This window comes from Ceratotherium simum, chromosome 7 (assembly GCF_057802395.1).
Source record: "Ceratotherium simum simum isolate JZ-2026a chromosome 7, ASM5780239v1, whole genome shotgun sequence".
Taxonomy (NCBI): Eukaryota; Metazoa; Chordata; class Mammalia; order Perissodactyla; family Rhinocerotidae; genus Ceratotherium; species Ceratotherium simum.
This window is the reverse complement of record NC_141906.1, coordinates 6,953,824-6,966,988: the sequence shown is the minus strand read 5'-3', so window position 1 is coordinate 6,966,988 and position 13,165 is coordinate 6,953,824. Positions and strand designations below refer to the sequence as shown.

General features: G+C 38.5%; 1 protein-coding gene across 3 annotated transcripts in view; it reads left to right on the top strand.

Annotated features, from left to right (window-relative positions):
- LUZP2 (leucine zipper protein 2) overlaps window positions 1-13,165 on the top strand; it is a 437,390-nt gene that overhangs the window by 200,746 nt on the left and 223,479 nt on the right. For 2 of the 3 annotated variants that reach the window (XM_087433081.1, XM_087433080.1), the window contains exons 2-4: window positions 2,714-2,831; window positions 6,376-6,446; window positions 11,979-12,060. In XM_087433081.1, the coding sequence (XP_087289207.1) occupies window positions 2,714-2,831; window positions 6,376-6,446; window positions 11,979-12,060 (271 nt within the window). The remainder of the gene's footprint in view (window positions 1-2,713; window positions 2,832-6,375; window positions 6,447-11,978; window positions 12,061-13,165) is intronic. The other variant, XM_014783619.2, reaches the window with a different exon arrangement.

Genomic DNA, 13,165 nt, shown 5'->3' with positions numbered 1-13,165 from the left:
CAATACATTGTCAATATATGTTATCTAACAGTGTGATCTATTATGGTCACTTAAGATAATTTTGGAGATGTGTTTACTGTCGCAAACATTCAGGAGAAACAAATCAGGGCATGAGGTAAAGCTGTATCATTATAAGTAGATGAAAATGTGCCTTGCCACTCATTGTTTGACTTTGCTAGTGAGACAGAAAGGAAACCTGGACATTAATAACTGTCTGATTACTGGCTGATTACTGTTCATCAGTGAAAATCTCAAGGCCAGGGAGATAACATTGAGGTTCGTAGCGGTGGAGCATTCTGGTTTCCTTTAGACAAGAAGAATGTGAAGAGTGTTAAAGACCTACACTTAAAAAATGAGGAAAAACAAAGTGTAATAGAAACCTATCGTAGAAGGCACACATTTATTAATCATCACTAAGGCCATTGGTTGGTCTGGTTCCTTTATAATTCTACAAAAAGACTTAAAACTCATCACATTTCTCAGTAACAGAAATTTTATATATATTTTAGATTAAGTACCTACTATGGGTTTGAAGATTTACATAAATTGTTCTATTTAACACATAATAATCTAAGTGAGGTCAGTGTTAGTATTGCATTTTACAGATAAAGAAACTGAAGATAAGAGAGTTTGAACCATTTTCCTACAAGTTTAAAATTGAACTTAACCAACTTTCGCTAAAAACTGTTCATCCTATGAGTTATCTCTCGGCGAAGGGCTGCGTCCAACAGTTGTCTAAGCCAGAAACATGGCATCATTAACAACTAACGCCCTCCCAATCTTTCCTCATAACACACATACAGACAAAAGAAATTAAAATATATATATATATTATTGATTCAATTTTGCATGTTTGCTGAAATCAACCCAAGCTTCCCTGTTTCCACTGCTTCTAATCTAATTTAGACCCCCATCATCTTTTCCCTGGATTGTTCCCATGGTAACTTCCTTAATAGCCTTCCTTTCTCCAGATTTTTGCCTCCTCCAATTCACTCACCAGTTTTTAGCTGGGGAAATCTTTCCAAAACATAAATCTGACCACATCCCTCTGTGTAAAACCTTTCAATCACTTCCCTCTTGTTTTCAGAACAAACTCCTAACCATTCACATGTCCTGCATGCTTCTACTCGTGCTTTCCACATCCTCGTGTCAGCAGCACATCTCCCACCGCCCAATTAGGACTCCAGACTTCTCATATTTATGCACGTCTTTTTTTTTAATTCAGTAAGCTCATTTTCATTAGTATTTACACATGCTTTCCCTTCTCATATAGCTAATTTATACTTACCTTTCAAAGCACATCTTATGTATTTTACATTACTTTTTCCAGGAAGTCTTCCCTGGATTAGCAGCTCTCCTATGGGCTCTAATTAAACCTTTTAAGCTTCCCATATCGGTTACAGTTCTAGGCTGCACTGGCAATTATCTGTTTTCTTGACTACAACCCCTGCTACACACACACACTGGCCATAACACACACAAACATCCACACACATACTACTTGCTCATTCATTCCTTAAATAGAATCTTAGGGTAGTAACTTAATCTTTCTGAGCCCAATTCTTTTATATTTGCAAAATGAGAATTACTATGCCTATCTTATCTTCTTGCAAAGACCATATGAGAAAAATGGAAATAATATGTATGTATATGTGTATGATACTGAGATAAATAAGTTTTTCTTTCACGGTAATTGTTAACAAGTCTGTTCAAATTTCACTGTAATTGCTATATTTATTGACTGATTTTCATAGACATTTTGCTTCTTCCAATTAGCAATAGTGATTCTTAGACATACATGGAAAGGGGCGCCTTTTCCACGGGCTTCTTTCTCTACAAACTATGGATGAAGCAAGACCCCTACATTCTGTTCTGGCTCTTTTGGTTCTTAGTGCCGTCGAGCTGATTCCAATTCCTAGTGCCCGAGTGGACAGCAGAGTGGAACCCTGCCTGGTCCTTTGGCGCCATCCTCTTCTCTTCCAGCGCTATATCAGACTATGCTCTGCTGCTATTCATAGGCTTTTCATGGCCAATTTTTTCGGGAGTGGGTGGCCAGGTCCTTCTTCCTAGTCTGTCTTAGTCTGGAAGCTCCACTGAAACCTGTCCACCGTGGGTGACACTGCTGGTATTTGAAATCTTGGTGACATAGCTTTCAGCATCACAGCAACATGCAGCCACCACAGTGTGACAACTGACAGACAGGTGGTGTGGTTCCCTGACTAGAACATGAACCCAGGCCGCAGTGGTGAGGGGGCTGAATCTTAACCCCTAGACCACCAGGGCTGGCTCTACCCCCAAGTTTATTCCCCCAATGTCAGATCCTGTCTATGTCTCTGAGATACATTGCTTCAAATCATATCTCTTGCTGTAAAACATCAAGGACCTTGGAAAAATTTTGGTGATGGCACAGAAAATATCTATTTTCCAAGAGGTACCTGATAAAATATGTTATACATGTAGAAGAAGTATTGTTCTGGAACCTCTCTGTAGCCTGGATAGTCCTCAATGCAAAATGAAACCTTTGTTATAAAACTGTTTCATTTTTCAATTTTCCCCTTTTAGATGAAAGAATGAAAACAAAACATCCTAGTAATTAAGGTTTCCATTAAACTGGATTTTGCTTTAAATGCAAGGGCTTGTGATTATGACTAAGGTGACTGAAGCCAAGTGGAGGCATCTGCGGAGGCTCTCATGCCTTTTCTTTCTGTGTTAGACAGGGCTATGAAGAGCTCGAGAAGCAGCTGAAAGACGTCTTTAAGGAGCGAAGCACTATCCTCCATCAGCTGACAAAGACATCAAGAGAACTTGATGGAATTAAAGACAACCTGCAGGTGAGATGGAAACCAATTTTCCCAGCAGCAACGGATGAGAAGTCACCTGGTTTATCCCGGTGGATTAACACGTCAAGACTCCTACATTTTTTACCAGTTTTGAATATATATCTGAACTTCACCATGGGTGTTATTATTTATTATTATATGAGCTTTGAAAAGAAATGTCATTTGAAATATAGTCTAGGAATCTGTGATTTGAAAATCAGGAATGAGAAAATTGTGTGCTTGGCAAAGTCATCAATTTCTCACAGCTTCCAAGATCAATTTGACCCCTGTGTTTTTGTATTATAAAATGATGAAAAGTAATTACGACTGATTTAAATGAATATAGAAATGATTCTAGAAGAAAATTTTAAATGCCACAAAGGATACTTCTGAAGATTCTTTAATAAACCTCATTACTAAAATGGGTAAATGCCTTACAAAGGAGAGTGTCATCTGTGAAAATGTGTTAAGACTCAGTGAAATCTCAATCAAAAACCAAAGACAAGATCTATATCTGATAAGAAAAAGTTTCTGAAATATCTGAGAATATGTTTTAATATTTCGCTTTAACATTGTATTTATTGAGTACATGCTGTGTACTAAAAGCTTTGCATGTACTATAGGATTTAATTCTCATATCTGTGAGGTGGGCACTATTAACATGATTTTTCTTGTTGCACATGAGGAATTATGCTTGAAGAAGATAAGTTATTTCTGAACGTCACAAAGGAAGCCAGGGCTCCAATGCAGGCAGTCTGGATCCTAACAGCGTATCTGTTAGTTATTGCTCTGAACCATGTTTCTGAGCCATGTGGAGTCTCCATTTATCTTTAGCTTTCTATTCCCATGATGATGATGATGTTAGTAACCACTACAGTTTATTGAACACGGTCAAGGTCTTGTGTTAGGTAGTCTTTCTCCAATTTTTATTTGATTTTCACATGACGATTATGCAATGGTTATTATGAGTCTCATTTTATAGGTGAGAAAACAGTGTTAGAGAAAGGTTAAGAAACTAAGAGCACAGAGAGAGTTAGGCGGCAGAGCCAATATTTGAACCTAACGCCCAAGCTCTTGTTCCAGAAGTGGGTTACATCTTGAGAACATAATAGCAAAAAAACACCTCTACTCCAGTAAGACACAGTGACAGGTAGCAGAATGATAACAGTGCAGAAATAACAGTGCAGTGATGGAAGTACGCACAGGGCATTAGGGACGCACTGACGAGGGTGAAATGGGTGCGTATTGATTTCTGGAGGAAGCTGATGCCAGAACCGCACCTTAACATTAAGTAAAAATTCACCAGTTATGTGAGGCTGTAAAGAATATTTAAGACATCTGCACCTTCTCAGAGGCATGGAACACCTGGCACATTAAGAATATTTCAAGCATGTGGTGAAGTGCCCATGAGTGGTCAGTGTTTACCATATTCCCAGGACACTCAGTTTCTCTGTACCAGTAGCCTAAGTTGAGATACCTAAAACTGACTTGACACAAATGTATAATTTCATGGAGTCACATTTTTCGAAAGGGTAAAAATCCCATCACTAAATGTAGTTGCAATTTTTAAAATGCCTTTTGTTTGTTTTGTGCCAGCCATTGTGCACTTTTTTTTTCATTTTTTATCTTATTAAATCCTCTTAGCGACCTCTCCCTAAAGTTAAGATATTGTAAAATGTAAAACAAGGAAATAAGACTCAAAGAGCCCACAGGAATTGCCCAAAGTCATACATCTAATAAATGGTGATTCCAGGTTTCAAACTCATAATAAATAACTATATAATGCGTTGTACATATTTTTTTTTTTCCAATGGGACTTCATGCAGACATGAGCTTTGAAAGTCTTGTCCACCTCTGTAACCATAGCACTTGGGTGGCATGGTAATATAGGTCAATCAATAAACATTGTGTTGATCAATCAGTAGGTATATTAACCTTTGCTATCCCTTAAAGGCATCAAAATTATTTTCCAAGGAGAAGACCCCACTTCCCTGGACATTGCTGGGAAGTAATAGTCACAGACACTCCAGCTCCTCTAATTGGATATGCTTTGCAGACCCCCATCTGCAAATCTACCCTTTTCATTTCTTCATCTCATGTTTTGTTTTTATTTTTTTAATTTTAAATGTCTTGAGGACAGTCCCCTGCCTTTTTAATCTTGGTTTCCTTCAGAATGCTCAGAGCATAGCACATGGTCAATAAATGAGTGAGCATATTCTTATTCCACTTTTCACCAAGTGCCTTCACACATTTATTATCCTCTTTGAATTTTCCAATAACTGTGTAAAGTAGGCTTTCCAAAATTCTCATCCTTGTTTTTCAGATAAGGGAGTCAAAGGGCAGATTTTGTGACCTGCCCCAGGTCATGTGGCCATGATGCACTTTGAGCTGTGAATCCCGTGTTTGATGACTTCCCCCCCACTTAATTGCACCTCCTGCTTTCTTTGTATGTTATGTGAAGCCACCCTTTCCAAATAAGCAGAGCACCTTTTATCGTCTGCTTCCTAATAATGACCTCAGTCAGTCATTCTAGGGAAGAACTTTCTCTTATGAAGTTCAGCTTGTGACATCCCTATCAGCATGCTTATCTTACTACAAGAAAATTGTCTGTTTTTAGCATTGGATTGAAAAATTTGTAAAGGCAGACTCCATGCTTTTGCACAGATCTTTGCATAATTCATGGTAGATATTTGTTAAATAAATCTTAAGTAAACAACATGGTCGCCATTCTCGCTCTTGTCAGTTCCCTGCCTGTCACAGCTGCTCCTCCTATAGACAAGGTTATTGCCTCTCAGTTTCAACTTTTTATATCAAGAAAGACAGGTTGCCCTGTTAAATAGTTTATTGAGTATAAATAAGAAAGTTCTTGGGGAAGACTTAATGGGACAGATTGTCTGATGAGAAAAGCTCAGTGGGCTTTTCTGTTTTAATTCATGGTCTATGAATGCTGAATTTGCCAGAGGAAATAAACACTGCAGACTGAGGGGGTATCTTTTTTTCCTTAATATCCTGTCTGTACAGACCAGTTGCAATTTTACATGACCCAAGTTTTTCTGTGTATTCTGTGCATTACTCATAAATCATTAATAGACATGACCAAACAGGTGAATGATTTTTGGCTGCTTTGATATTGAATTGTGTTGTTACTTAGCTTATTCAGGGAGGCATTTTATGTCCCCCTGTGTTTGTAGAAACTATGCCAGAGCTGGTTTATCATGCCTGTGGAGAACACAGTAAAACTTCAAGAAGAACAGGAGATGGATTTTACAGTCACTTATAAAGAGGCCTGGATATTTGGAGAGCGCCTTCTCCTGCATCAGACCTCTAAAAGCTGAGACTCAGCTCATTCTCTTTCACCCACTATGTAGTGCATTCACTAGTTGGTGTTATAAACTCCTGTGTGCATCCTTAGAGCCATGAGGACCATGGTGGCATCATTTGCATATTCTTACTCCAGGGCATAAGTGCAGTCACATCTGTGCCATAGAGACAAAAGTAAAGTGAACCTCAGTTTTATCACTTGAATAAGACTTCCTTTTCCCCCTTTTCTTACCAGTCTTTGAAAAATGATGAGAAATCCGCCAAAACTGATGTTCAGATGCTTCTGGAAATAGGTCAGAAACAAAGGTAAGACTGTACTTCCCTTTTATTTTCTCAGTTTTTTTTTTTCCATAGTGTCAAACTCCAATCAGAAACTTCACAAAAATCAGTTCATTCTAAATGCGTTAATTTATTATTACACTTGAGTGAATGAGAATTGTGTTCAAATTCAGATTCTTATACAATAAATCTAGGGTGGGGCTAGGGATTCTGCATTTCCAGCAAGTTGCCTGGTGATGGGGACGCTGATGCTGCTGGTCTGCAGATCACAATTCACGTGTTTAAGGATCTGCAGTATTTTCCTCTATTATCTTAGCAAGATGGACCCTGAGAAGTCTGCCCATCATTAGTCAGATTCGATAACATTGACCTCAGTGGGCTATTCTGAATGGTATCAAAACTGGATCATGGTGATACAGGTGGGGGTGGTAAGGAATGGAGTAATCTCTTAACAATATAAGTAGAATTAGTACAATGTTACTAGTGTCGGATTTTTTATTTTTGAAGGAAGTGTGTTATGAGTTAGATTTCCATGCAGTATAAAAAGCTATGATTTGAAATTGCTTCTCAAAGTAAGAAAAAGATATTTGAAGGTAGAAACAAGCTAGCATTTGTTATACATTTACTAGAGGCTCTGATAGATGCTGTGAATATATTTTCTTGTTTCACCCTGAGCACCTTACGAAGTAGATATTATTATCCCTATTTAATAGAGAGGAGATTGTTGCTCAAAGTGCCTACTTGAATTGCTGAGAGTTGTATTCATTGGAATTTGCTCTGCTGAGTCTTACCCAATAGCCACACCCTTTCACATTAGTTCATGGATCACAAAACAAAAAGCTGTTAAAAAGTTTACACATGCTACACTATGTAGTCCCTTCTCACCATCTTGTGTCTTCTCCACTGTCTTCGGCACTTGACCCAGAAACCTCTCATTGACGTATATTTGGATTGAGTTGATAACATGTTAAAAATATCAAATCGAGCGTCCCATATTGAGTCTTATTATTAATATTTGAATGAAATTATTATTTCTTAAACATGAAATTCTTTTAAAAGACAAATATTAAAAAGAGCTTGTGTAAAATATTGGTCTGAGCATGTTTCCCAAAGTACATCATTTTAAATGATTTTATTGTTCTGAGATAAGCCACGTCTTAAAGCACCTATGCTCAACATTATACAAGTATTTGTGGTGCATTGAGTTAGTGATGGAGAATTATCAACAGCATTTTGAATAGAAATAACTAGTCAAAACAGACCAAAAGATACTGAAAATTATTCCCTTTTGAAGAGCATTCCATGTTGGGAAAGGATAATAAAAAAATATATAAAAATAAAAATGATTTCTGCCCCATGCATGTGCAGCACAGCTGAGAGAGTGGCAGTGACTGAAGAAGACACGGTGACTCAGGGAAGATCAGAAAATAAAGCTGTGTGCCTAGACTGGGAGCAGAGAGAAACTCTTCCAGGTCAGCTCAGCGTGGACGTCAGCATAAGCAATAGAGAACCCGTCATTATCCATGATGTGGATAAAGAAAAGCCTACTCCTTTACTTTGCTGATATTTTCTTAAATTATCTATGGCTGTTTCCACATGACACACAAAACACCCAGGCAAACCAGAAAAAACCTGATTAGCTTTATTAAGAATTTCTGATCATCATCTACACATTTGGTGTGGTATACAAATACCCAGACGATGGACCAAGTCTTTAACGAAAGGATTAAATGGAGCAGATGTTCTGGTACTGCAATTTCAAAGTTTTATCCAAAATTAGAAAACTTGTTTAAAATCATAACTTGTATAATGTACACAACTAAAGTCAGAATGGAAAATTCAATAAATTCTAATGATAATTTCTGAAAAGGTTATGACATTTGTTAGTTTTTGCTGTTTATTTAGGAAGAGATATATAAAAATCACGGTTATCTGAATGTGAAGGAGGCTGTATATGTTATTTCCAAAATGAGAAGTATCAATAAACAGTAAAAGAGAAAAAATACCATCTTGGAATATAAAAGTATTAACTGATTGCATAGTTAGAAGTGTTATCTGAGTCTGAAAGATTGTAATGTGTTGTAGATGCCACTTGGCTATATACCCAGCTGTCAATAACCCCGTGTCCTCGGGGGTCCTTGCCGCCTGCCCCTTCCCTTCAGGAGTGGTCCCTAAATGTCTTGCTTTATTTATGTGACTCTGACAGTACAGGCATGGTTAACTGGCTCAGAGGTGGCCACCGAAACAAAACTGAATCAGTTAGAACTTCCCTCTTGAAATTGTAACCAAGAGGCAACTGGTCAGTCTCTCTGTGTAGCTGGAACCAGATTGTAAGTAAACTCAGAGGAAGTGGGGTGGCCATAAACAACCAGATGGAGGGAGCAGAGAGTGCCTTTCTGTCCAAGAGAGACAGAGAAAGGAGTGTGTGTGTATGTGCACTCGTGCACATGTGTATGTTTTTACATGAGAGAGAAAGTTGTGTTGACTCTGGAGTGTTACATTTTCAGAAACATATAGACAGCCTAGACTATTTCTCAGAAGAGTCTCCAGGTTGATGGAGGGACTTTTGAATCATACTATGTGAGGAGCGAGAGTGTGTGACCACACATTAGAGGTTCTGGGGGAAAGGAGAGTCCCCTGAAGTGTCTGAAAGGCTGTCTTGAGAAAAAAAGAAGACAACATTTTATTCCCTACAGTGGTTGGTGGGTGGAGATTCCTAGAAGGCAATTTTGGACTCTGTGTACTAAAGGATTTTACAACATAGCATTCTCTGAAAATGAAAAGAATGCCTGGGATAGTGGCAAGTTTTCCATCTGTGATGTTATTACAAGACAAGCTGGTAACCACTTGAAAAAATGCCTTCCTGTAGAGTGATTTGGATGAGTGTATTTTTATATTTATAATTTGGGATGGAAGATGTGTGAAATGGCTGCCCTTTAAAATCCCTCATAACCCTGCAATTCTATGGTAAAATGTACTCAACTTCTGAACAACCTATTACAGGTGTCACTGGAGCCATCAATTCTTTAGAATTAAAGCTTCAGTTCAGTACCAAATAGGGCCCTTGAGCAAACCCCAGCTGGTGGAGAGGGTGGTCCATAAGCAAGTCAGCAATCATCTCTCATAGGAGCATAGCTTAGCCAGTCTGTGGGCAGACATGTGGGGTCACCTAAAGCTTAAGAGCAGTGAGAATGTGCAGAAATGGGCCTGGAAGGCGGGAGAGAAGATGGAGAGTCAGAAGGTTCAAAAGGCCCACTTTGTCATTCTGTCTGAAAATGTGCAGCATTCTCTACCTTCCCCAGTTATTGTTAACAGCTTTTACATGTATTGTCTTACTCCCCACATTGCTTATAGATTTCAGTAAGTGGGACTTTTTGAATATGTGTATGCTCATTTTTATTTTTATAAAATATATAATTTTATAATCTAATTAAAAATAATATATGTATCATTTCAAAAATGAAAATGAGAATTTCAAAATCCATAAATAATAATTAATTATTATAAGATTTTATTATAACTTTTTTTCAGTTGGAAATATAATGTTTGATAGTATTTTTGTTCCACGCTTGGGGAAGATTTGAACGTTAGGGATGGCGTGTAGCTCCTTCCTTCCTTTCTTTCTCTTTCTCTCTCTTTCTCCATAGAGGGAGTGTGATGACTCTCTAGAGTGTGAGCACATAGGCTCCAGGACACAATTTTGTCACCTCTCTAGGCATCAGTTTTCTATCTGTTTTATGATATCATAGTTTGATGCAAAATTTATGAGTGTCTGGTACATTATAAGCCTACAATATATGTAGATATTACTATTATATTATGTTATGCCACAGATGCTCTTTGTGGAAAATATCAGAAACAATAATAGAAGTCCAGATTTTAAGTGTCCATATATGAAACAATTCTGATAAATGAAACCTGTTGAGGCTTAAAATCCACTTTAAGCAAAAGTGTGTTATAAGCTTCACCCAAGCAAGCATAAATCACCTAAGAGCCAAACTGACTGTAATTATTTTATAACTTGTTCCAATTATATTTTCCTTCAACAAACAAAGTCCAAATTGATTTCAACAGTCATACAGAGTCTCACTGACATTCCTGAAATTGAGATGGGGACCTCAGTGTTTCTAGAGTAAGAAATCTTGGGGCATCATTAAATCTTTGGATGAAGGAGTAGCTTGCAGTCATGCAGGATGTGGTTGTGACAAAGATCTCAGATTTATTAAGTGATTATTGTCCAGGCATTGTGCTAAGCATTTTGCCTACATTGTATCATCTAAACTTCACTAAAAACCTATGAGGTAGTTCTGTCATTGTGCCCATCTTATAGATGAAGACAATGAGTCTGAGAGGGTGCTCTCCTAGCCTCTACTCTCTAGCTTGTGGTTACACGCCCAAGTTCTAGAGGTAGTCTTCTGGCATTAGACTGGGGATTTTAAATTAGTTTGGGTGCTGGTAAGACTAGAAAAGGTTTCTGTTTGGTTGTTACTGTTGCTTTGAAGGAGTTTATTCCTCCAGCCAGAATTAACACACACTCACTCGCTCATACACTAACCTTATCTGATATCTGACCTTTGTGAAATGACAGCTTAGGTCATAAAATGAAGGCACAGAAAGATAACATGATTTGTCATAAATTAATAAATCCTAAACCCTTGAGAGGAGTGCATATTTATGGAAATATTCTTATTTTAAACAAATGAGACAGATTCCATATATATCAGTGAGCTTGAGACACAATGTGTATACACGTGCAGACAGGTATTTTTTTCTCTTATCCTCAATAAATGAGGCAGTCCTCAACTTAGAAATAAGTCTCTTTTCTCTTTGTTTTTACAAAATGTCTCCTGCCTTATAAAGGATGTCTAAAGCACAATGCTTTAGGAGCGTCCTAAATCAATTAGGAGAGTCCAAAGGGAATGGTAATTTTATCCTATCAGCAAGTCTATGGTGACTTTTTGCTTTTCTTTTTTTTTTTTTAACTTTATTTATTTATTTTTTTCCCCAAAGCCCCAGTAGATAGTTGTATGTCATAGCTGCACATCCTTCTAGTTACTGTATGCGGGACGCGGCCTCAGCATGGCCGGAGAAGCGGTGCCTCGGTGCGCGCCTGGGATCCGAACCTGGGCCGCCAGCAGCAGAGCACGCGCACTTAACTGCTAAGCCACGGAGCCGGCCCTATGGTGACTTTTTTCTAACCAGCATGTTCACACCCTGGTGTGCTGTCACTAAAATTAGCTTTTTAACTCTAATTATTATATTGATTTGATTTAACACACTATGCAGCTCACAGATGATTGACACAGTGGGATTCTTATAAGACACAATAGCAAGGCAATTTCCTTTAAATACAGCTTGCTTTTAGTGCTTGCTTGGGAGAGAAAACTCTTCATTACCAGAATCCTGAGATACATCCTGTAAGCTTAAATGTGTCTCTATACAATTCTCGTTACCTATTTCCTAAATGTACATAGACAGCAAATCTCCTTTCATAACGTACATAGGAAATTACAGAATTATATCATGTCTCTCTTTTGCTCTCTATTTCTACTAAACCAGAGAACAAATGAAGTCTCTTCAGGAGATGCTGCAAAATCAACTTAAAGAAACATCTGAGAAAGCAGAAAAACAAGAGGCCACTGTAAGTGCGTTTCTTTTTTATGTCCTTTGCTTTGGGGCTGGGAAATTGTTAATTTTTTTCCCCAAATCACTATGGAACAAATACACCTATAAAAAAAGAAAATGAAAATATAATAGGGAAAATGCAGTCACCAAGGTCATAAAAACACTTGGCCAGCATTCATTCCAAGAAAATATTTTGTTGTGTTTGATTCTTGGAGACTTGTAATTGCCACCCTAATTTGTGGATGAAAAACTGAGGGCGAGAGTGCTGGTGTCAGGCCCCACATCAGTGGCCCTTGAACTAAATTAAGTTGTACCAATCCCTAAGCCACACTCCACATCCACTGACTAGAAATCTCTCAAATGGGGGCCATGACATCTGTATATTTAATCAGCTCCACGGGTGAATCTGATGTGCCCCAAAGTTTAGGAATCAAACTTCTCTCCAGATTTTCTCTCTCAAAATGATGTTCTCTTGACTCCACATTTCAGTTCCTACAACGAATATTCACCACAGGAAGGAGGGTGGTGCTCTTGACAGCGGTGCCGGAAACTGGGTTCCCACCTTAATCCCCAGACCCACCTTATGCAGATTTATGGGGATGGGACCTTTTATCTTGTTTCCAGAACCTGAGTGTGTTTTAGAATATAGTATATTAATAGGAAATTTGAGGAATAGTAAGGTCAGCAGATCAGGAAATGACTACCATTGAAGGTAGTTTATTTCTCACGGTTCTTGAGAGGGGTGGCACGCCACATCACGGGGACCACACAGGGAAGCACTGGGTTGATCACGAGGCAGAGGGAGGTGGGGGAACTGTGGGTGAGAGCCGTTATTGTGGTTTCTGTGGGAAGCACTGGGTAGAGGCAGGCTAGCCCTCTTAGGGCTGGTCAGTTTGAATGATTTCAGTGGGCTCCGGGGCATAGGACTGCCCCTAGTTGTCTGGTACCTGGCCCTGGGTGATTAGGACAGGTGTATAGTGGCTTGGAGTGTGAGAACTGATACAAAGTGTGGCTGGAGTTGTGGGCTCGGTGTTGGTTAGTTTGTATTTGAAAAACATACCACCAGGGGGAGAACTCTGGGGAGGAAGGGAACAGCCATGAGGGAAGCAGGAGATTAAGGT